Source organism: Phycomyces blakesleeanus (genome assembly GCF_001638985.1).
Source record: "Phycomyces blakesleeanus NRRL 1555(-) unplaced genomic scaffold PHYBLscaffold_3, whole genome shotgun sequence".
NCBI lineage: Eukaryota > Fungi > Mucoromycota > Mucoromycetes > Mucorales > Phycomycetaceae > Phycomyces > Phycomyces blakesleeanus.
This window is the reverse complement of record NW_017265136.1, coordinates 1,231,551-1,254,143: the sequence shown is the minus strand read 5'-3', so window position 1 is coordinate 1,254,143 and position 22,593 is coordinate 1,231,551. Positions and strand designations below refer to the sequence as shown.

Here is a 22,593-nt window from a genome sequence, read left to right as displayed (position 1 = left end):
GTAAATTTAAGCAATAAACATTAAATGAAAATCTCTTATCAGCAAGTTGATTCTCTATATAGCTTCTGGATATTGAGCCATTAATATCAGTATAACTCCCTTGTATCAGCCATTGAAGAATATGTGTATCATATTTTTTGTAATTATCTCTACAAGATTTCATATAACTATCGCACCTTGTAAATTTTGCAGTCATGCAAAGCCACTACTTTTTTTGTAAAGCAGCTGGATGTAGTAAGGAAAACGAGTGTTTAAATTTTTTGAGTAATTCTGTACCTGATCATTTTTTGATACATCTCGGAAATGGGAAAGCAACCTCAAAGACGCAAGATCACGAAAAACAGAGTGAACCCTCTCGGTGCTCGCATTGCTGCCGGTGTCAGCCAGGGAATTTCCGAGGATGTTCCTAAGCCTGAGCAGGTCATGCCTGTTATTGAAAAGGTTAATATATATATATATATATATATATATGAAAGATCCTAACTTGCAGTAAAGAGGAAGTTAACCAACTCAATTCCACTTTAGCTCTCTTCACCTGATCCAACTGAACGTGCCTGGTCTGCTGCTTGCATTTCGAACCTTGTCATGGCCGGAGCTGCCACTCGCAAACTTTTGTTGTCCAAGGGTATTATTCCTAAACTCATCGAACGTCTGACTGACAGCAATCAGGATGTCAAGGAAGAAACTCTTGGTACATTGAGGTATGGTTTTAAAATAATTATCTGAGAAAGAGAGAGAAAGAGATATTGTAGGTATTTAATAAATCGAATAGAAACCTTGTTTCTGTGGATCCAGTCGTTGCCAACGATTATTATGCACGCGATATTCTGACACCTTTGTCTGCTTTGTTGCCCACGGTAACGTAAATGAGTGGATATAAGGATATGTAAAACAATGCTTATATGGAATATATTTTTCTCGAAATAGATCTCCCAAACCATTGATCTCGTTTTGAAAAATGCTCCCTTTGCCGATCATGATGACCAAGATAAACGTCGCACAGTTTGGGATGTAGCAGAGAACTTCATTTATATTGTCTGGAGTATCATGTATGTATTATTACTATTAGTGTTAAAAAAAGTCTATTTGGAAAATTGAATATTAATTGGTGTATTTGCGTTTTTTTTTTAAAAAAAAAAGTGAGGCCTCTGATAAGTACATCAAGGCTATCAACCGTCTTAATATTATTACCTTTTTGATTTCATTCTTGTCAGCTGCTGATCAATGCCCTACTCGTGTTGTTGTTGCTGCTGGTAAATATAAAAACGAAAAAGTCATCAATACATCTTTATTTATCTATAATATAATTAGGACAATGCTTGACTACCTTGACCGACGAAAACAAGGACATCTACATTGAATTCCAGAATCATCCTGAGTATATTAGCACTCTTGTTGGCATTCTTACAAAATTCACTCGTCCAGAGGACACACTTGTCCGTGTTCTTGCATGTGGTAAGTGCTGTGTATATAATAATCAGAAGAAAAAGAAATGAAATTCTGACATAAAAACCAGCCATTTTGATGAATTTACGTGAGGTTATGCGCATGTCAAGCTCGTGGGATGATGATCAGGATCCTTTGGTTGAATTGAACAAGATGGTCTTGCCTGTCTTGATTTCGTCTCTTGACTACGACCTTCAGGTTGCCGCTGAACAATCTTTAGTTGCTGCTAACAGTGGTGTATGTACAAAAAAAAAAGCTTAGTGCCATTGAAATATGGCTAATTTTGGATTATATAGAAAATTACTAAACATGAAGAGACTGGTGAGATTACACCTGCACCCAAGCAGCCTGTTAACGCAGAGGAGGTATATATTTAAGTATATTGGACTCTTGTATATGCTAACAAATTATATAAATGCAGAGATATGTTCAAAGTGTTGAGGAACGCCTTACTACATTGCAGCTGTCACTCGAACTTTTGGCTGACATTTGTACTCAAGATGATACTGAAGGTACTATAAAATCAATTGTGGTACATAGTTTAATCTCATGGACCCTTATTCGTTGCTTTTACTTGTAGAGGATGGCTGGGAGGAAGCTGATGAAACTATGGGTGATGATGAGGGTGAACCTATTGAAGAAGAGGATGAGGATACTGAGGATATCTTGGGTGAAGTATCTGCTCTTACTGGAGGCACATCATCTGCAAGCGAGGATGCTTTGATTCGATCGAACCCTGTCATGCATGCTTTTACTTATCAAATCTTCCCCCACCTGATCCGTTTGGCTACACCAACTCCCCTGTCCTTCCCTCAAGAATCCATCGTACCAACGGTATCACAAGGATTAGCCCTGACCCATCTGCGGTCACTAGAATGCCTTAACAACTTTTTATTGGCTATGAACGATGTACCATCAAAATTCTGGTTTAAGGAGCACATATCAGATGCTCAGCAAACTTGGACTTGGCTCATTAAACTTCTCTATGATTTGACACCTGCAAATGGTGGAGCTGACGATATATTGGCTGATAATTTGGAGGCAATCGTAGGATGTCTCTGGTCTTTGGCTAGAGGTCTTGGGAACAATACTGTAAGTTTATTCAATTCAAACTTGATAATCTGTTTTTTTTTCTGATTCTGATGTTGATTATTGTATACAGCCTCTTGGTCCTAATGATAATGAAGTATTGTGCCGCACATGTACTCTTATTCCTGTTGTATCTATTCGTGTCAAGATTATCGGCTGCTTAGGTGCCATTGCTACTCGCCAGGGAAACATCGAATTTAATAAGGTAAGTTTCACGAGCACGAGGAGTTTCATTATCATTTGAGTGCGAAATATCTAGTGTGTTATCATTAGCTTACTTTTATTTTGTAATCATGGTAGAACATTGCTATCTATGTAACAGACATCTTGCGAAACATCCCTACAAAGCAAACTCCCCCAGAACTAGCAGTTGAGGTGCTCAACTTTATGTACGATGTTTACAATGACTGCGCATTCGATTATGATGAGCCTATCTTTGTCAAGGGAAACATGATCAAGGAACTAGAATCTATCTTACCTGCTTACCGCGCAATTGTAAGTAAAGAAAAAGGAACCAATCAACAAAAAAAATTACAACAATTCTAACGAAAATTGATCTATTAGGTCAAGTCCATTGATCGCCGAAAGAACTTTGATTTGCGTTCTAGAGCTGATGAAGCTTTGACCAACTTGGTAGCATTTATCAAGTACAAGAAGAACGAGAGACGATAGATGATAGACATCTTGAATTGAAGTTTATGATCTGATTAATTTTTTTTTAAAAAAAAAGGGGGGGATTTTCAAGCATAGTAATAGCAATAGCAATAATAATAACCCTTCATTTACCTCTTTTTTTTGTTTTCAACTCTCATTATTATAATTGTTATTACTGTTATTACTGTTATTACTGTTATTATTTATTTCTTTTCCCTAAACTCTGTATACACACATTATTCCTTTCGAAATCAAATAAAAAATTGGCGCATGTATGATATTAGGTCAGCCGGAATTCGTTCCAGAACTACCCTCTTCAGGGTTCACATTTTGTGCTCAAGGGAATAAGGGCACAAGAAGTGTACTTTTTCCAGGAAAGAAAATAAGTCACCTTGCCAATTAAATATTCCAAATCACAAACCATATGCGTGTACAAGCGATAAAAGGGTCCTACCCCTGATATTTCTTCCAGGGAAGGACCCGTACACACCACTTGAAGAAAAAAAGGTCAACTATCACGACTCACAAAATATATCACGTTGTGAGTACAAGAAGGGAGGGAAAGATAAAGGGCCTATTCTCACACAATATATCTCACGTAATCAGCTCAGTATATCCATGCCAGATATACAGTGTGTTCGTGGGAGATCAAACCAGGGTAGAACACCAAATCACTGTTCCGGAACAGCACGAACAACGTAGGACAATCTAACTAAGAAGTACCAATCTCTTCCTCGCTCTTAATTACCCAAAGGACCCTGGACAACCTGATCTTTCGCATCCTGTCCCACCGATATCTCAGGCTCAACCAGCTGTCGAATTTTTTTTAGGTATAATATATATATAGGCGACCCTGTTCGATTTGTTTGAGTACAGCATCTCTTTCTCTTACCTACTCAACAATGGGAACTGCCTTATCTCCTTCTGGTGGCCTAGCCTCCAAACTGCCTTTTCGCTACAACAGTCCTTACTTCCAAGTCTTCTTGGTCGGCTTCATCTGCTTTTGCTGCCCGGGAATGTTCAATGCCCTGAACGGCATGGGTGGTGGTGGTAAATCTTCTACCGATGTTGCCAACGATGCCAATACTGCTCTTGCTGTTACCTTTACTGTATGCTCTCTTGTCGGTGCTCCTGTGTAAGTTTTTTATATCAACTTGATTCTCTGGTCGGCGCGTTTAACTCATTCTTTATTTCTTCTTTTCTATCTAGCTACAACATGTTTGGTATCCGTGTTATCATTCCCGCTGCTCTTGCATACGTCCTCTACGTCGGTTCTTATATCCCATTTAACGATGCTTTTGTTATTGCAGCCGGTGCTATTCTTGGTATTGGTGCAGGTTTTTTGTGGACTGCCCAGGCCGGTATTATGATGTCCTATCCTTCAGAAGCTGAAAAGGGAAAATCATTCTCCATTTTCTGGATGATCTTTAACTTGTAAGTAATTAATAACTGAGGATCCACAGTGCGTCACATAATATTATTATTTTTTACACACACTGACCACATATTTCTATAATAGGGGTGCAACTCTTGGTGCTGCCATTCCCTTGGCTAACGACTGGAACAACGCTGCAAGCAGTGTCAAAACTTCCACATACATTGCTTTTATGGTCATCATGGCCGTCGGTGCCTGTACTGCCGTTCTTCTTTTGCCTGCTCACAAGGTTATCCGTAACGATGGGTCACCTGTATCTCTCCACAAGTTCTCAAACTGGCGTCGTGAAGCCATTGAGGTTTTCCGCCTTTTCCTCGACTGGCGCATGATTGTCCTCATTCCTCTTTTTGCTGGATCAAATTGGTTTTACACCTATCAGTTCCAGGTCTACAATGGTGGAGGATTCTTTGTTCTTCGTGCCCGCGGTCTTAACAACTTGGTCTATTGGCTCTTCCAGATTATCGGTGCTGGTGTCTTTGGTCTTCTTCTCGACTCCACTCGTCTAGGTGGCCGTAGAGCTCGTGCTTTTATTGGCAATACTTTTGTTCTCGTCTTCATTGTTGCAATTTGGGTTGGTGCTATCTTTGTCCAAAAGAAGTTTAACCGTACTTCTGTCAAGGCTCCCGGATTTGCCCCCATGGATGTATTCGATGATGGTTATGGCCCTATATGCTTCTTATATGCTCTCTTTGGCTTTGCGGATGCTATCTACCAAGGTTTTATTTACTGGCTACTCGGCACAATGACAAACGATATTGAGCGTGCTGCACGTTATGGTGGTTTCTACAAAACCATCCAGAATGCTGCAAATGCCATTGCTTCCCAGGTTGATGCCATCCACACCCCTTTCATGACCGAACTTATCATTGTCTTTGCTCTCAATGTCGCTGGCCTTGCTCTTACTTACATTGTCTGCTGGACAGTTCCTGAGGTGACAGTAGAGAATGTCGATAACTTGATTGACAAGGCGGTTCCTATTACTTTGGTTGGTGGTCGACCTGAGGGTGAGGACTTGGCTGTTGAAACCTCTAGCAAAGAAGTCACCTCTGACAAGCATGAGTTTGCCTAAAACGCCAAGAATCCTTTCTTAACTAGGTTTTATCTTCATTTTATTTTATTTTTACCTCTCCCAGCTTGATGCTACTACCCTCTTTCTTATCATTTTTTTTTCTGTTATTCTTTATTGTCCTAATCCTCAAGTACCTTGGGGCTGGTTAATGAATAAGCGAAAGTTTATATGATCTTTTATTTATTTTTTTATCTCTCATCAGTGACTATCACTCGTATTACTCCACTATTTACTACTTACTATTTACCACTTACTACTTACTACTTATTATTGTTTGGGCTTTCATCGATTACTTGTCTGGTTACCTCTCTTGAGAAATAAGATATTGAAATACAATAAATATTTAATAAAGTCCCTTTACCCATTTAAAAGTTCAGATATCGATATGTGTAATGCTTCTATAAAAATATAAGGTAAAGTATCAAATTTTTGGAGTAGGAATTACTGAATGAAAACAATAGTACTATAGTAGTGTCAGCTGGTACTTTTTTTTTTCTTAATTATTTCTCACTGTACCAAATGTGTATTCAAAGATGCCTATAAAAAGTTAGACTAAAAGCGTTAATTCTGGAGATAAACCCAAATATCAATTCCCCTTCGGTTGTGTGGGAGATACCAAAGGAATGACTACTGTTTTTACTGGAAAATAAGGTAGTTCTTGCTTTTGTGCTGTTAATTTTGCTTAGTGGTACGTTACTCAAAATCCGTCTATATTTCTATATTCCATTTTATTATTGTTACTATTACTAGGTTCACTATTATTTAACTAAATATTTGTATCTATATTAAGTTTTGTAATATATTAGGATTCATACGTATAATAAATACATAAAGAAAGAAAGAAAGGACCTTCAGATTATGCAAATAGTTGCTCTTTTTGGATCTAGTCAAATAAACTTTAGTTTTGGCTCTTGTGAGCACATGCCTTTATTGGTGTCTTTATATTCGGTAAAAGGAAACATACAACAGCTTGTAAGCCACTCTTGATCTTTAAAGCATATTTTGCCAAGTATTAGGCATAACATAAAACGCGGTAAGGCTGTATTAGACATCTAAGATGAGCCAACACATATTATGGGGGTTTCACCAGCTCTGGATGCTTGGGTGCTCAATTTTCATTTTGTGAGGATTTTTTGTATTAAACCACCGATACATCCAACGGTCAAGCATCCAGAACTGGTGAAACCCCCTAATAAGTAATAATTGTATGTTTACATGGAACCCGACTTTTTATTTAAAAAAAACATAGACTTCAAAAAACAAATGGTTGATTTGATTACTTCATAGTATTGATCGGACGAAGGTGATGATGGCTTTTCTTCTTCAGAAGACAGCGATTGTTCAACAGCAATCTTACGGGAACGACGTTTCCTGGTGGGACACGACATTTCTATCTAACCGGACTAATAAATTGCGACTACATGTCCGTGGCCCAGTGTCTTTCTCTAATTCTTCAGGGCAAAACGGTGTGTCCTGAAAGCCCGGCCATCCACAATCCTTCGTGCCTTTTATGCTCTCGACCTCCCTCCCTCCCCTCCTCATATTGACTCCTATCATGGTTCGGATGGTGTGCTTGCCGCAGTTTGGAAAGCGTACTGGCGCACAATTTTTGACGATGTGCCTTTTGTTCCTGCCAATGTAGTTGTTTCTGTGAACAAATCGCTTCAGTTTTTTTTAGTCCTCTCATATCCTAGACTAACTCTCTCACTCTTGTGCTCCATCTACTTTCTACTTTCACCTGTATTATATCTTCTCTTTTTCTTCTTCTTTTGTTAATCCTGCTTCCTTCCTCTCTATAATTTTGTCGTTTCCTCTTCTCTTTGTACGTATTAGCTTACTACATCGTCTCCACGCTTTGTGTGTTCATCAATCTCTCCCCATACATCTACCTCTCCTTCTTTTAGGAAGTACGACCGATTTTTTATTAACTTAATAATTAAATGTTGTCTCATACAAAAAAAAACAAATCCTGTGTATTCAATTAATAACCTTGAATTTAGACTTGACAATAAAGAAATAATCGTTAGACACATATGCACTATATCAATACCCAATTACGCAGAATATCATAAGGAGCTGTTTTCATCAGACTGTGGCGCAATATTGTTGAATAGTTTCCTATTTATTGGCCTTCTTATGCGTACCATGTCTTTCTCTTTCCTTCACCAACTTATATTCCCAGAGTTTGACACCACAAACTGGTAAGTAATTATCATCCACTTTTTTTTTGCAAAGCATAAAAGAAAATCTTCGTGAATATTTTGTATCCTGACTAGTATTAATTATTATAATAAGAATAGATCCTTAGGGACCAGATAGAGTCATTCAATGCCGGCAAAAAAAGTTACAATTTGTGGTGCGGGAAGAATCGAATAATTATATCTGGTCCCTAATTATTCATACTTATCATAATAAAGATACTTTAATATAAAGCAGGATAATAGCTTTGGCTATGTGTAAAAACATCCTCTTAAATATGTAAAGCTATACTTAAAGTCATATATTACCTGCACTGGCTCAACTGATATATAGAGAATAATAAAGTAGTTACCTAACATGTTACTTCAAGACATCATATCCCAACAGGAAATGGCGTACCATTTTCTTATGGCACATTTAAAGTATACTCAAGTTGGTTTATTATCTCTAGTTACAAGTAAAAACACCTGGGTTTTTGCAATTACTATTGTTATACCACTGTAACCTTCAACTGATGAGACAGGAAGAGGTCTTGGGCAAAAATACTCCTTTCCATTGAGAAAAAAAAACGGGTATTTTTATTGATAGGATTCGTATTGAAGTGATTTCTATAAAGTACTTATTAACAGAATAACTTTTGATTGCTAATCTGCAATGAGCACAGACGTCTCTTTGTTATCTACGAGAAGGATAATATGCTTTAATACAATTGATTACTGGCTCTTATGATATGAGTATACAATAGAAAAGAAAGTTTTATATTTAAATATTGAATTAAGAATTTCAGGATATATCGTTTTACTATGAAGGATTGGAGGAAAGACATCGGACCTCGGACAAGTAGTCCCACTAAATTAGTACGGCAAAAAAAAGGTAGTTTCCCATCCTGAAAATGTTGTCCTCGTAAGGTGGCTAGAGATTGGATTGTATCATATTTATCTACATCATTTGTTCTCAATTTTTGGTTCATTCTATGTGGACCTGTCGAGGTAGCTCGCTGGGCGTTGTGATATTTTTAAAGCCCTCTACACTATTCCTAATGATTCCATTGGCTATATATGACCCTACTAAAGTGGATTAAGAAACGGCATAAATTAAAAATCCGGCATTGCGAAAACAGTTGATAAGTTATGCGCCTTGCAACAATCCTATGCCAATAATAATTGAAATTTTGAATATACAGCGTCGTTTATTAAATATGTATGTACTTATGTGGTAAGGCTTAGCTGCAATAGATTGTATGGTATTAGTCCAGGATTGTACATTAATAAAAATGTCATGTGTAAAGCATAGTTTGGCTAATGTTCTATAAAGTATTGGCCCTGTTAAAAATAAAGATAGAGTAAATCAGAGAGATAAACAGTCAAGAAGTACTATAAAAATAACATTTACAGCTATTATCGTGCATTGTGCCAAAGGTCTATAACCATTCGAATTAAAGTTGTGTGGGGCTCATAAGATGGTGTTTAGCCATTTATCCGTTTCTGTAATCAAGCAAATAGCCCACTCTTTGTCTTTCACCCAAAAATGGATTTTTTCGTCTGCTCTAAAAACATATCAAAGCTTTTATTTCGGTATAAATACCAATGTATCAGTATGAACTTAGAACACTCTTATCATGGTAAAGCTATTTAACCAGAAAGGACTTACGAAACTTGCCAAAACATCTAACTTCTTTTCCAAGAGTTAAATCCCCATACATTTTGAAAGTGTGTTGTTGAACGGCTCAAGTACAAGCACATACTATAATTCTGTAGAATCAAGTGTCTATTTGATCACAAGAAAAGGCAGTCCGCTGCTCCGGAATGATTCAATTGCATGTAACCTCAGAGCCTAATAGGAATAAACAGGCGAAAGTATAGACATTCGCACACAGTGTATACTCCGCGTCGCTTTTTCTTCATTCTCTTCTTTATTTTTGGGTGTTTAGTTCTTACTTACCTTTATCTTTAATATCAGAATCACAAAGGAAATCTACTTAATAATAATAATAGTACCAATACACCCGAAGATCATATAGTCCATCGAAAGAAAATGATTCGTATGAACTCTCAAGTACGTTGATTGACAGGGTTCCATCGCTATTCTAGTTAAAAAAGGAAATCCGTTCATAGTGAGATTCTCGGTGCTACCTTGAGCCACTCTATATTTTACAAAATCAAATATGCTGTTGCTGTTATGTATCACTATGAGTATTTTCAAAGTGTCTCTTTGATATCATTACTTTAATACTAGTGTAAAGAACATTGCAATCTTAACCAAGATATGTTAATAAAGAAGGTTCAGTCTGGATATCTGGATAAATAGATAAATAAATAGATAAAAAATAGGCTGGACTATTCACGGAATATATATATAATTCCGATAGCATTATAAACGCTTATTACTGTTAAGCATTGGATATTTTTGTTGCAAGATAAAGGTTTTCGTGTTTGCAAAACGCGTATGTAATATATGGCTAATAATATCGTAGTTGTCTCAAAATGCTTTGGTACGATTTTTTGTCCTTGAACGTTTTGGAATTGATTTTGAAACTCTTGTATGAGAAAAAAAAAGTATTCCTTTGATATATATTGTATATGACCAGCTTAGCCACAATGATGTACAGAACTAATGTACATAAAAACTATAAAATACGCTTTAAATCGATACCTTCGAGTGGCGGCCGGTCCTAATACCCAATCAGCTTTGACTGAGTACGGTAGAACACTCGGTCTATACCAAAAGAAGGCTTTTGTACCTGAGTTAATTTTAGCCCGGAAGCGGCGCATTCAGGTACACAAGAAATCTTAGCTCGTCCATTGGACAATTTACGTTAAACTCAGAATGTGGTGCATACAATCACGCTTCTTTGACGAAAAAGAAATTGTAGTTTAATGTGGACGGTTTGCTTGGCAAAGGTTGTGCCTTTGTGTGTGTCACGTAAACCCTTTGAAGCTATAAAAGACTCAATATATTTTTTGTCTTGTGTCAGCCAGATACTCTTTCTTTATCTTTATTCTTCTTAAATCACAATGTAAGTATCAATCATCAACCATCCATCATTTAGCCCAGCCCAGCCCAGCCCGGTCCAACCCAATTTATACTCTACAAGACAAATGTATTAAACAATTTTTATTCTTCCAGGGGTCTTTTCGATAGCTTCTCATCCCAACACGAAGAGGTCAACAAGCAGGAAAGCGAGCACGAGGGCTCCTTCACCCACGAACTTATTGCCGGTGCTGGTAAATATCCGAAACCTTGTGCTGGGCGATCAATATGCTATAAACAAACGCGTTTTTACAAAATCTCATTCATGTTCTATTTGCTTATAGCTGCCTACCAGGCCGTCAAGGCTTACAACGAGCACTGCGAGAAGGAGGGGTAAGTTTATTGTTTTTGTCTAAAGAAGAATATTGTGTCTCATTATTTATAATAGTCGTCCCGCTGAGCACTCCATGGCCAAGCAGCTCCTTGCTGGTTTTGCCGCTGGTGCCCTTGACAAGCTGTAAGTATATTTGGCTTTAAAACGTCTGTGGGAGAATAAATACTGATAAGGTGTTATAAATACAGCATCGAGACCAAGGGTCTTGATTACCTTGACAAGCAGAAGGCCAAGAAGCATGCTGAGGAGCAGGTTGAGGAATACTACAACACCGAGGCTTCCATCCAGAACTAAGGATTTCTCTCTTTTTTAAAGGGTGGTGACATCCTTTGTTATAATTTTTGAAACAAATACCTGTATATTCTCTGCGATGTACATCAATAAAACATGTAAATTTCATATCATATAATACATAAGTATGGTCGTAGCGTATTTGGTGTTGACTCACAAGATTGGAAGTGCAGTCTTTATCCATATATCAATATTTTAGTTGGACTTCTTTTTGTGTAATAGGTAACCAATCTTACAATTCTATATTTTTGGAATACCTACTTAATTACGATTATTTTGAAAAAGTGATTGATTTCAAAAGGCTAACAGCTGTAGTAATCGCAGAAACAGGAAAGATCCGTTTTTTTGCAAGAAGCAATTAGAGCTCAGGTTTCTATTATATAAATTACTGGGTAAGAATAAAATATGCGCGTCACAAAACTTGTTTTTAGGTTTTAACAGGAAAGATCCAAAAGACTGGATTACTAGACTTTAATAAATCACACAGGTCATAGCTTTAAGGAATACATATATATATGTAACTGCTTTATGTTATCAATTAACAAGAGTGTAAACCTTCATTTTTCTATAAGATTGCCAGAATCAATCTGTGAGCTTCTATACACTTTAATAGCTTGCATATCATAGAAATATTTCAAATAGCATGGTGTCTTATATATATAAGAGAGAGGGCAAACTATGTTGATTATTACACTACAGTATCAAAGTCTATACAATACTTTAAACAGAATAATAAGTAAATTTATCAATCTAAGCATGTGGGTGGGTCTTGGCATCAAATACTGAAACTGAGTAACTTGATATAATCATTTGAAGTTTATGATTTTTAAAGACAGGTTGGTTTAAAAGGGATATTGTATGTTAAGTGACATGTACGAGAAATAATATTTAGATTCCCTAAAGAATAGTGTAAAGGCTACATGGCATAGAACGCATATATCAACCATTTACTTAGCAACTTAACACTCTAGAACCTAAAACCGATCTAGTACCAAAATGAAATATTAATGTTCGAGCAAAAGAGTGTTAATTATACAAAAAGATTATGATTATTGTTGTGAAATCCCTGCTAGTAGCTTAGAGTAGTTTAATCACTTGCTGTATCGTAGCTCTTATTTATATGTATACACAAGCATGCACTTTAGTATCCGTTAAAACCCAAAGCTTAATAAATCTATATATTAATATTATGTAATTATTCGGGGCATTTTTTTTTTGGAATTGGAATGCCTTGATCCAGACATTATTATGATCCTGTGTCAAATGTGCTATAGATAACAATAATAAAATCAGTTCATCCTGATTGTATACAAACTATATATTACAACTATATTTTATTAATTCCAAAAAAATATATTGTATATCTCTTTATTAAATCAGTCAAGATCCTGGCTTTTTTTATTTGTCTAACAAGCTGTAGGATAAAGATATAAGCCTGTAGTCAAGATTAAATTAAAATAAAGATATTTATATTTCTTAAAAGAAAAAAAACTCTAAAGTACATATTAACTGGGACACAAGTTACTTCATTCTCAAGAAAGAATATGGCTTAAAATACAAATATAAGAAATGGCTACTCCGGTTTTGACTGTTTTATTAAGCAAAGTACAGGACAGTATTAAAAGTTAACCTAAAAATGCAGTTTTATCTATACTGTAACAGCACACAGCCAAATATCGTAAATAAATTAATATATGTTTGGCAGCAAAGCAGTTGGTTAGCGAGCCTAGTTAAGCCTGTAAAATAGTAATATTACTACTATTTCAATTTCCATTGCTTCCCTTTTTTAATGATAATAACAGTGTATTCGTGTGCAAGACACAAGGCTGGTCACAAAGGAGGGTGACCATTGGTAAAAAGAGGCTCATTTTGTGCATGAGAAATTTTATATTGATTTTATTGGACTGAATATATTATTAAGTCATTGAATATAAAAATCGATGAGGAATACCTGGATTTCTGAGTCAGTGGAAGGAATGAGAGTAAAAGTAGGGACAAAAGGGTCCACAGTAAACCCCGGGAAGATGTTACTCCGCCTCGTGAAAGTCCCGCCCTGATAACTTATTATTATTATTATCTTCCAAACTCTTGCTGTTATTGCTCATTCTCTGATATCTTGGCTATTAGCATTGTAAACCCTGCCTAATATTTAAATCGTATACACGGTGAAAAAAAACTGGGGTTTTTTTACATAATTTTACATGATTCTACACGATTTCACATGTATTCTTTTTTAGATACATAATTTAGGTGCTTACCAGTATTACCTTCCAGACAATTCCCATAGTGACCAAAAGATAGTATTACAGAATATTACCAGACTAGAACTATAGATATTTTTTGTATTGTACAAGTGGTAGTTTTTAGTGAATAGCAGAAGAACCAAAGAGGTGTTTTTTTTAGCTCTCTTTTGTCAATATAAATAAAACTTTTACAAGGACTTTGAAGCTTACGATCTATACTATTTTCTATCTATTATAGTTATTGTTTATCTATATATGCTCCTTATATCTTCCCTTAGTCTCGGAAATTTTTCTTTTTTTGTCGAAGAAAAGGCGATTATTATTAAAATTTCTGATAACTATAGGAAAAAAAAAGATTTTGTAAATAATATATATTATGTTTTGTTTAGTCAATTGTATTAAGTTTTCTCTTGTTAAAGTATATAGAAGTATAGTTAAAGGCTATAACTAAAAAAAAAAACTATACAAAAAGTATTAGGCATGCTATTAGACCTATTAAGTGTACATATATTTGAGCCAACTATTGAATAAAATAAAAAACATAAAAAAGGTAGTGTGGGGTAACACTAACACAGTAATATGTCTACAATGGTTCACTAAACACAGATGATAGCGAGTTCATATTGTTTGTATCATATAACTTACAGACTTATGCTCTTTTTTGCTACTGTTTATTACCATAATATATATTCTTGTAGAGGATGGACTGTGCTCACAGACATAGTAGGTATTATTGAGCATATAATCACAAAAATACAAGTACAGGCGTGGGAAGATGCCAGCGCTGGATAATTATATATTTTGGAGTCCGTTAATACCTACGGCCAAAATATACTGACTGAACGAAGGTCTCTTACACACACACCAGTTTGAGTATATTTTTCCATGGTATTTCTAAAAGGTAAATTAATATTTTCTGAATTCACCGCACTATATATGTACCTATTTATTATACAGATTATCTAATTATTATTTTGCTCTTACTCTTGCTTTTACTTTTACTTTTTTATTTACTTTTTAATAATCGTAATATAAATACTTCTTAAATCTGGGGTAAAATAAATAAATTACTAAATACGCACTATTGTTTCAAACGACTATGATAATATTATATAGATCAGAAAAGACAATTATTATATTAATAATAATGATTATTTGCGACTATATATACAATAAATTTTATTTATTTATATATTCAAACGCAAAGACGTATGTTTGTATATATATGTGTATGGCGATGGTCTTGCTAAGGGCTTGGGCATTGTCAATAGGCTTAGGTACGGTGGAAAACACTGGGATCGGGAAACAAATAAAAATACAATAAGTATAGCGGGCTAATTTTCGGGAGGACAGGGAAGAATACGGAGCGCGGGGTATAGTGATTTGTGGAGACGAATGCTTGGAGCAAGCCCATCATGTGATGCTTACCCTGGTTTGTGTCTGAGACCTTGACAAACCATCTTCGTCTCCTAAGTTTAAAGAGCTGGTACAGATCCTATGCCTTTATTGGGAGTTGTGATTAGTATTTCATTTATGTGACTGGAGAATAAATGCAATCTCATAAACGTACCTGTTTTGTTCAAACAAGGTCAATTGTGTTCTTTTCTTATAACCTTTCTTTCTTTTTTCCTTTCTCTCTCTCTCTCTCTCTCTCTCTCTCTCTCTATCTCTATCTATCTTCTTTACTTCTATTTTGCCTTTAATAAAGAGCATCTTTGAACAAATAGTTCTTGCTTAAATAAAAAAATAAGCATGGAAACAAATACCCGCTCTATTTTTCAATCAAATAACTCACATCGACATCAACCACCCTCACCCATATCACCGGGACAACGTGCAAACGATACCTATTTTAATCAAACTCCAGAAAAAGCATTCTCCCCCCAAGCATATTCTTTTTCATTAGGTACACCAAAGATAGTGAGAAAAAGAAAAATAATGATGCTTCAAGTGACTCACAATCTTATGTTTGTATAGCAAATTCAACTAATTCACCGAACTATTCGTCCTTCACATCCAAACATTCAAACGCTTCTCAAATTACAGAAACTCGAATGCTAAAGCAAACGGAAGAACCTGTGGAGTTCTTTAATTTTGAAAAGGTGGTCCAAGAGTATGGAGAGCGACCAGAGCTTCTTGAGCTTATATTATCTAGTAAAGTTGAAGAAGACAGGCGTCGAGCAGAAGAGGCCAAGCTCAGGCAAAAAGAAATAGACTATATCCTGACACGCAATAAAACCGAGATCGATGTTAATCAGACCTCTGCTCCTGTACGCTCCTGGAGAGCTAGCACTGGTCAGACAACCACATCAGTCGATCAAAATAACGAAACTGACTTCAATTTGCTTGAAGCTCGTACAAACACCCCACCGTCAATTGAAATACTCGGAACATCGGCCCCAGCGAGAATACCAAGTGAAAAGGGCTCTGCAAATGAACAACCTTCAAATGGAGTTAATATTCCATCCGCACATTTGAGAGTCTCGTCCTACCAACCGTATTCCGTTTACAACAATTCCGCGGACTCGCATCTCACCGAATCAAACATTATCAGGAAAAGAAATAGTTTCAACCATCCTACACCCTATCCTCTACACGGTGGCCGTGCTGCGGACCCTCCCACTCGTGAAAGTTGGCCATTAAGTAGGATTCAGCCTCGAGGCCCAGACTCTAATACGTCACCCGCACGAAGAGACAGTACTCGTTCTATCAACAACCTCTTGTCGACGTTCTCGATATCAAGCTCAATTATGCTTCCACCGATTAGTGCGACTTCTCATCAGCGTATTTCCCAAATTGTATTTGACCCAACACAACAAGAACGGCAGAATAATTACAATCTTACTACCGGGCCTGTACTTACTCCCTATCATGCCTCGCTTGCTATATCTGACCAAGATAAGGTCTCTAGTTCATCTAGGTAAAGTACTCTTTTTGTTTCATTTACCTCCGTACAATTTAATTGTACTTATTACATAAATATGTGATTACTTGAGCCTAAACTAGACAATACGTGGTTTAATTGTATTTATTTATTTATCTGTTCACTCTTTTTTGTAGCTCTTCAAAGAATAATCTCGATTCAAGATGTACAGATATCGAGGAAAGGAATTCGACCGAGAATATCGATTCAAATGAAAAGACAAATAACTATGAATGTCTTGATTTTGGAAACGGTGATTATTTCTCGAGATTAGATTCAGAAACACAATCCGGAAATATAGTCTTGCCAAAAAAATCGATAGAAATTACGACGCCTGCAAAGATTCCAATACCTCCAACCCCTTATCAAATTAATATGGACCTTGTTAATTCTGCTCGGCCTAAAAGAAGAAGGCGCGAGATGCAAAACATTTCTATGATTATTGAGACGCGCGAGTTCCCGTACAACGATGAGTACCTATGGAAAAACAACGGAAATACAGTTCATCGAAAGTCAGGTCATAAAAGTATATATTATAAATGTTCGAACAGCAGCAAGGTAATACTCGAGAAATTATAGTTTGCTCTCTTTAGTTGTTGACTTCATTATATGATTTATTAGGGCTGCTCTGTAAATAAGACGGTGACATTTAAAGAAGACGGCGAGTATCTTATCAAATATCGGGGTCAACATCTAGTCGAATGTAACCGGATAAAGCATATTATCGATATTTAGTAGAGCATGCTACTTTTATCCCTATTGGGCACCCCCCTTCTTTATATATATATAAAGATAGCTCGAAAAATTATAATAAAATCCGAGTTTCTGATGGTCAGTGCAGTGCTTTGACTTCTCAGGATATTTCACGAATAGGATGAGTGAAGCTGCATAACTAATTAATATTATTATCATTTCTTTAAAATTATTTTTCCCTATTATTTTGTACTATTACTCTATGGTAGGGGCCTACTTGTGTGATAAAATTACGATGTTTCGTCTTTTTTAGGTGGAAAAATGTATCGGATTCTTCATGATTTGGCTTGTGAAATGCTCGTGTCTCCAAAGATTATTGAAAACAAAAACAGAAATAGGCGGCGATACGATCAATATGGTTTTCTTTTTCTTCTTTTTTGGTGCAAAATAAGAAATAGAATACTTGGTGTACTTGGCTAAAAATAGGAAATACAAGGGTTTTAGCCGATGGTTCGGTTCATAAACATATTATTATAATACGATGATTCAATTGATTATTTTGGCGTTAAAGAAAAATCTAACGGAAAGGAGAGTTTTTGTATTATATCACTTGCCACTTTGATCCGTGGGCTTCGAATTATTCTTAGTAAGGACACCCTATAGATTTTACGCGTTTAAAGTCATGTTTATTGATAGTGTTACTATTCCACTCTAGATGTTTTTCGCGTTTATAAACAATAATGCATTTATTCGTACAATAAATTGATCTGTCAAAAAATATATCTAATAATTTCGATAATTCGCACCCGTAAAATAGAGCCCATCTAATATTATATGAATTTTTATACATGTATATTTTTATATTGAAAAAAGAAATAAAAAAACTTTCGATCAATCTACAACTGATAAAAATAATAATAATAATAATTCTGACATTTTACTCATGTGGGACAAATTATGCAAATGTCAGCAATCTCAATAAAAAATGTTGAGCTTCAATCATTTTATATTTACAGCTCAAAATATAGATTTACATCGTTAAACTGGAATTCTCTTATATTTCAATTTCGCGATAGCGATTATACACTATGGGTTTAGGGTACCTAAAATTTTACGATTTTGACTTTGACTTCAAAATTATAATAATAATAATAAAATGGTGGTTTGCAAGCTTATTTATTTTCTTGAATAGCTATGTATACACATATGCAATTTATATGTATACGTATATATGCATATGTATGTATCCAACTATACGTGTGTACTTTATAATGTACTTATATGTCTGACCCATCTGGTCTTTTGCTTGTCTTTGCCCAACGTAATCCGCATGCATTGCATAGTCTAAAGTTTCTCGGTCAGCAAATATATATAGATAGTTTTATAGTAAGAATCAACAGCTCAATACATACGTCTTTGGGCCTTTAGGACCTTTTCTCCATTCGGGTGCAGAAGTTGTTCCACAGTCAGTACAGATCTTTGGGGCTTCAACCTCGATACGTTTCTAGACCAGTTTGCAGATTAATATCAAGCACCTGAACATACATCAGTATAAAGAAAAGTACCTTCTTGACTCTCTTCTGTTGCTCGTTAGTTTCTTCATCTTCATCGTGGACTGTTACTCTCTCTATACTATTGATAGTTGATGGCATCGAAGGGGGTAGCTGTGCTACAGTCGTCAATTCACCAACAAGACCAAGGGAGATACCCCGGGATCGCTCTCCCAGGTCGTATCGCAGACCAGTGAATAGAGACACACTCTCAAGCATATCGTATGAAGTGTTGACACCAGGTGTGTACACATGTGCAGCATTAGGAAGGAACTCTTCTTCGTCAAAGTCGCCATCAAATTCATCATCATCCATATCGGCGGTCTCTGATCTGTCTTCGCTGCTACTAGTGATAGGAGAGCTCTTTTCTGACTCAAGATTCTGCTGCTGTTGCTTCTGCTTCATGTTGACAAGCTTACGCTTGAGTATCTCATTTTCCATCTTGAGGTCCAGGAATGTGTCCATCATGCGAGTAGACTGGGCAGGGACGCATCGAGCAAGACCAAAGAAACATCCTTTGAAGAAATGGCCTCGTGTTTCCAGGCTAGTGTATTTTCCGTCTTTTCTCAACAATCTGTAATAGGCTTTGAATGGCTTGTTTTCGGCACTGGCATTGCGGAATTCCCGGGAGAATGTGTCAGCATCATCAACATGAAGATACTCTGTGAAGAGATGATTGACAAGCTCGGTGGGCTGGTATCCAAGAAATTCACTTGAGGCTGGAGAGCAATAAAGGATTTTGAATTTGGGAGACAGTACATGAACTACATCTCGGAGCTCATCTAAGATGCTTTGTGACCAGTTCTTGCGTCGAGTGAATTCAGCCTGGACTGTGGTTGGGGGTTTAGGAACAAGAGCCTGTGTTGGACCACTAGGTTCCATGATGAATGACAATGGCTGAGGTTGACGAGCTGATTCCATCTTGATGAGTTGTGAAAGACAAGTTGTAGGAATAATGTTTTTGGAATTTATTTATATAAAATAGAAATATCAATCATTTTTTAGCTGTGAGAAATATGCTAAACTATATGTGAAAATAGTAATCGTCGGTGTTGTAATTAACAGGGGGAGGGAAGATTTCTTTTTACCCCTCCCCTTTACTTTCAGCTGCAACAAGCCACTGTGTGAGAACAGTTGTTGTGAGCCTACGGATTTGCCTTAGGGGCGGGTGTAAATTATTTCTTATTCTTTAGAGTTTTAGCACGAGTTGACTAATCCAAAGCAACTCCTAGCTATATTTTGATATCAACTTTAGAAAACACTCTATCTAAGGCCTTTTCCTACTCCTAGAAAGTGTGTGTATGTGTGTGTGAAACTATGTGGCCTAGATGCCCTGAACCCTGATAGATCTTGGCCAGCCTAATGCCAAAACAAGGCATCCTATACATGATAAAAGTAGTTTTTTCTAGCCTAAATAGACTAACACTGGGTTTCTATACACCAAAAAGAAAAACCTTATTCTTCTCTGCAGCCTGTATATTCCCATATGTAGTTTCAGTACTACAAACACCATTATTCACCACGTGAGGGATTATTGTCTGGTACGCCTTTATAGCACGAGATTTAAGCATGGTTACTCCTCTTGAAGCTATATAAGCTTGAATTTATTTACTCTTATAATGCTAGATGTAATTTGAGAAAATCTGAAGAAGCGTACTTGCTTAAATCAAGTCTTGTCTATATACATATAAAAGCTAAAGAAAGCATTGAATTTTCTACGACTATATATATAGCTCTACTACCCAAAATTGGTTTATTTTTAATTAACCTTTTATCTAAAGAGTATACAGATATATTATGTATCAGGACTACGCACTTCAGTACTCACGAAGGTGGATAACCCTTGCAGTCTGCTCTGTGAAGCAAGTCTATGCACCACAATGCCACTTTATCACACAATGTACCGTTTTTTAGCCTATTTTTTATGCCCCTATGCAGAATAAGGGATAATTTAGAGATGTGTCCAAGGTTTGTGAGCCATTGTTTGGTGCATAAACCATAAAGCACTTTTATTTTATTTGATCCATACTTACTAATAGAGCCCTTACACATTTATGTTCTAGAATAAATAATATATATACATATATCTTTTTTTAAAAAAAAAATCTACACGATCCTAATAAATCATTATACTAAAACTACTTTTAATTTTAAATCCCATTATTGAACTGCTAAGATAACAAAAAAAGGTATCCCTCAATAGAATTATAAGCTCTTGTATCAAGAAATTAAGGGTAGATAATATCGATAGTATCGATTACAATCGCATTAATAATCTATTTCAGAAAAGAGAATATGGGCAAAGTTTATGATATATATTATATATAAATCTCTGTGGTTTTCGTATCATTGTACTTTTTGTTTGTTTTTTGAAACGAAAATTTCTTCTTGAAAAACTGCTCTTCTCCTTATTTATTTATTTCTCATTTCTCTGGATTAAATACTGGTGAGAATCCCTTTTGAAACAAAATTAGAATAAAAATAAACATGGATATTTGCAGACTCTTTTCTAACTTTTCTTAATTTTTAACTAATGAAGTTATGGTTCTATTATTTCATTACATTGGCTAAATATTTTGTGAATTATATACTTGGGTATAAGATAAAAAAAATGCTATTAAAAAATTATATAAAATTCTAACGAACACAAATGATAAAGAAAAAACTTCAAAAAAAGTACTAAAAGCTTGATATTTGTTTTCAGCATTTAGGCATATATAGTAATTGGTTATAATTTCTGCTGAAAAAGTCATAATATACAGCTTATCTAAATGGAAAAATCCTGAAAATGAGGTTCAGGCTTTCTAGGCCACACTTTTCTATTTCTTTAATATTATATTTCTTTCTATGTACCTTTAATTCATTATCTCTTCCTAAGGATGTCTTGATATTCGACGCTCTTATCTAATGGGATTAAAGGCATAATGGGAGATAGTGGGCGGGAAAAACATCTTCATTTGTATGCTGTAGCTGATGCAGGTCCTGTCAAATGACCATTGTGGATTATTGTGTCTGCCTAATATTCCCTTATCGTCCACTTTACTTACGTATTCATCATGAACAGACAGACTCTTCTAGCTTGAAAGCTCAAAATCTCAAAATCCCCACCAGAAACAATATATTGTCTTGAGACAAACCTATTCTGAGGGCTTCCGTATTTCACAAGATTTTTTTTTAGTTGCTACCAGACAAAGTTTGGGGAAGTTCACCGAATGGTTTATGAAAGTGTCATTTTGGGAAGCCGTTTTAGGCTTTCGTATGAGTGATTATAACCTATAAAGTATGTTTAAGCACACACTTTAGATTCCAAGCTGCTATTTTTAATGGTAGTTGTAATGGTACTGAAGTGACCCAAATGTATTATTGTCGGACTTAACACATATAAAAATATATTCATATTGAGATAGCTTAGTAGCTATTATATTTTCAGCGCATAAATATATTATATATATATAATTAAGCAATTAAATAAATGGCTATTACAGCTAGTACTATATATATAATACCTCAAAGAGTATTGATATAACTATATTAAACTCTTAGATAACGCATGACATAATTATATTGAGTTAATTTAGTAGGAAGTTCTAATGCTCTAGTATCAAAATATAGTAAAAGAATAAATTCTTAGGAAACT

General features: G+C 35.6%; 6 protein-coding genes across 6 annotated transcripts; 4 read left to right on the top strand and 2 right to left on the bottom strand.

The window, feature by feature from the left end:
* Window positions 1-303: 303 nt before the first annotated feature.
* Window positions 304-3,207, top strand: PHYBLDRAFT_62711 (hypothetical protein; the record flags this gene model as incomplete). The annotated part of the gene is made up of 12 exons (XM_018441005.1): window positions 304-441; window positions 526-701; window positions 773-857; window positions 928-1,049; window positions 1,141-1,253; window positions 1,312-1,455; window positions 1,517-1,683; window positions 1,743-1,811; window positions 1,987-2,538; window positions 2,609-2,740; window positions 2,836-3,030; window positions 3,100-3,207. The coding sequence occupies 12 exons, from the start codon at window positions 304-306 to the stop codon at window positions 3,205-3,207; spliced, it is 2,001 nt and encodes a 666-aa protein (XP_018296563.1).
* Window positions 3,208-4,145: 938 nt separating this feature from the next.
* On the top strand, window positions 4,146-5,543 carry PHYBLDRAFT_88166 (hypothetical protein; the record flags this gene model as incomplete). Its single annotated transcript, XM_018443688.1, has 3 exons — window positions 4,146-4,324; window positions 4,399-4,623; window positions 4,709-5,543. Coding segments are annotated over 3 exons (1,239 nt in total), but the record flags the coding sequence as incomplete, so codon positions are not given.
* A 1,233-nt stretch (window positions 5,544-6,776) lies between these two features.
* PHYBLDRAFT_140595 (hypothetical protein) lies at window positions 6,777-7,081 on the bottom strand (the record flags this gene model as incomplete). The annotated part of the gene is made up of 2 exons (XM_018430432.1): window positions 6,777-6,869; window positions 6,974-7,081. 2 exons carry the CDS (start codon window positions 7,079-7,081, stop codon window positions 6,777-6,779), a joined length of 201 nt encoding a protein of 66 aa, XP_018296561.1.
* A 3,965-nt stretch (window positions 7,082-11,046) lies between these two features.
* PHYBLDRAFT_107391 (hypothetical protein) lies at window positions 11,047-11,550 on the top strand (the record flags this gene model as incomplete). Its single annotated transcript, XM_018427995.1, has 4 exons — window positions 11,047-11,116; window positions 11,207-11,255; window positions 11,311-11,379; window positions 11,445-11,550. Coding segments are annotated over 4 exons (294 nt in total), but the record flags the coding sequence as incomplete, so codon positions are not given.
* Window positions 11,551-15,542: 3,992 nt separating this feature from the next.
* Window positions 15,543-17,591, top strand: PHYBLDRAFT_140593 (DNA-binding WRKY transcription factor; the record flags this gene model as incomplete). The annotated part of the gene is made up of 5 exons (XM_018430431.1): window positions 15,543-15,696; window positions 15,768-16,710; window positions 16,851-17,271; window positions 17,335-17,416; window positions 17,506-17,591. The coding sequence occupies 5 exons, from the start codon at window positions 15,543-15,545 to the stop codon at window positions 17,589-17,591; spliced, it is 1,686 nt and encodes a 561-aa protein (XP_018296559.1).
* A 911-nt stretch (window positions 17,592-18,502) lies between these two features.
* Window positions 18,503-19,930, bottom strand: MadB (GATA-type zinc finger transcription factor). The gene is made up of 3 exons (XM_018443229.1): window positions 18,972-19,930; window positions 18,819-18,910; window positions 18,503-18,750 (listed from the first exon to the last, which is right to left on the bottom strand). Exons 1-3 carry the CDS (start codon window positions 19,875-19,877, stop codon window positions 18,684-18,686), a joined length of 1,065 nt encoding a protein of 354 aa, XP_018296558.1. The 5' UTR covers window positions 19,878-19,930; the 3' UTR covers window positions 18,503-18,683.
* Between the last annotated feature and the right edge of the window lie 2,663 nt (window positions 19,931-22,593).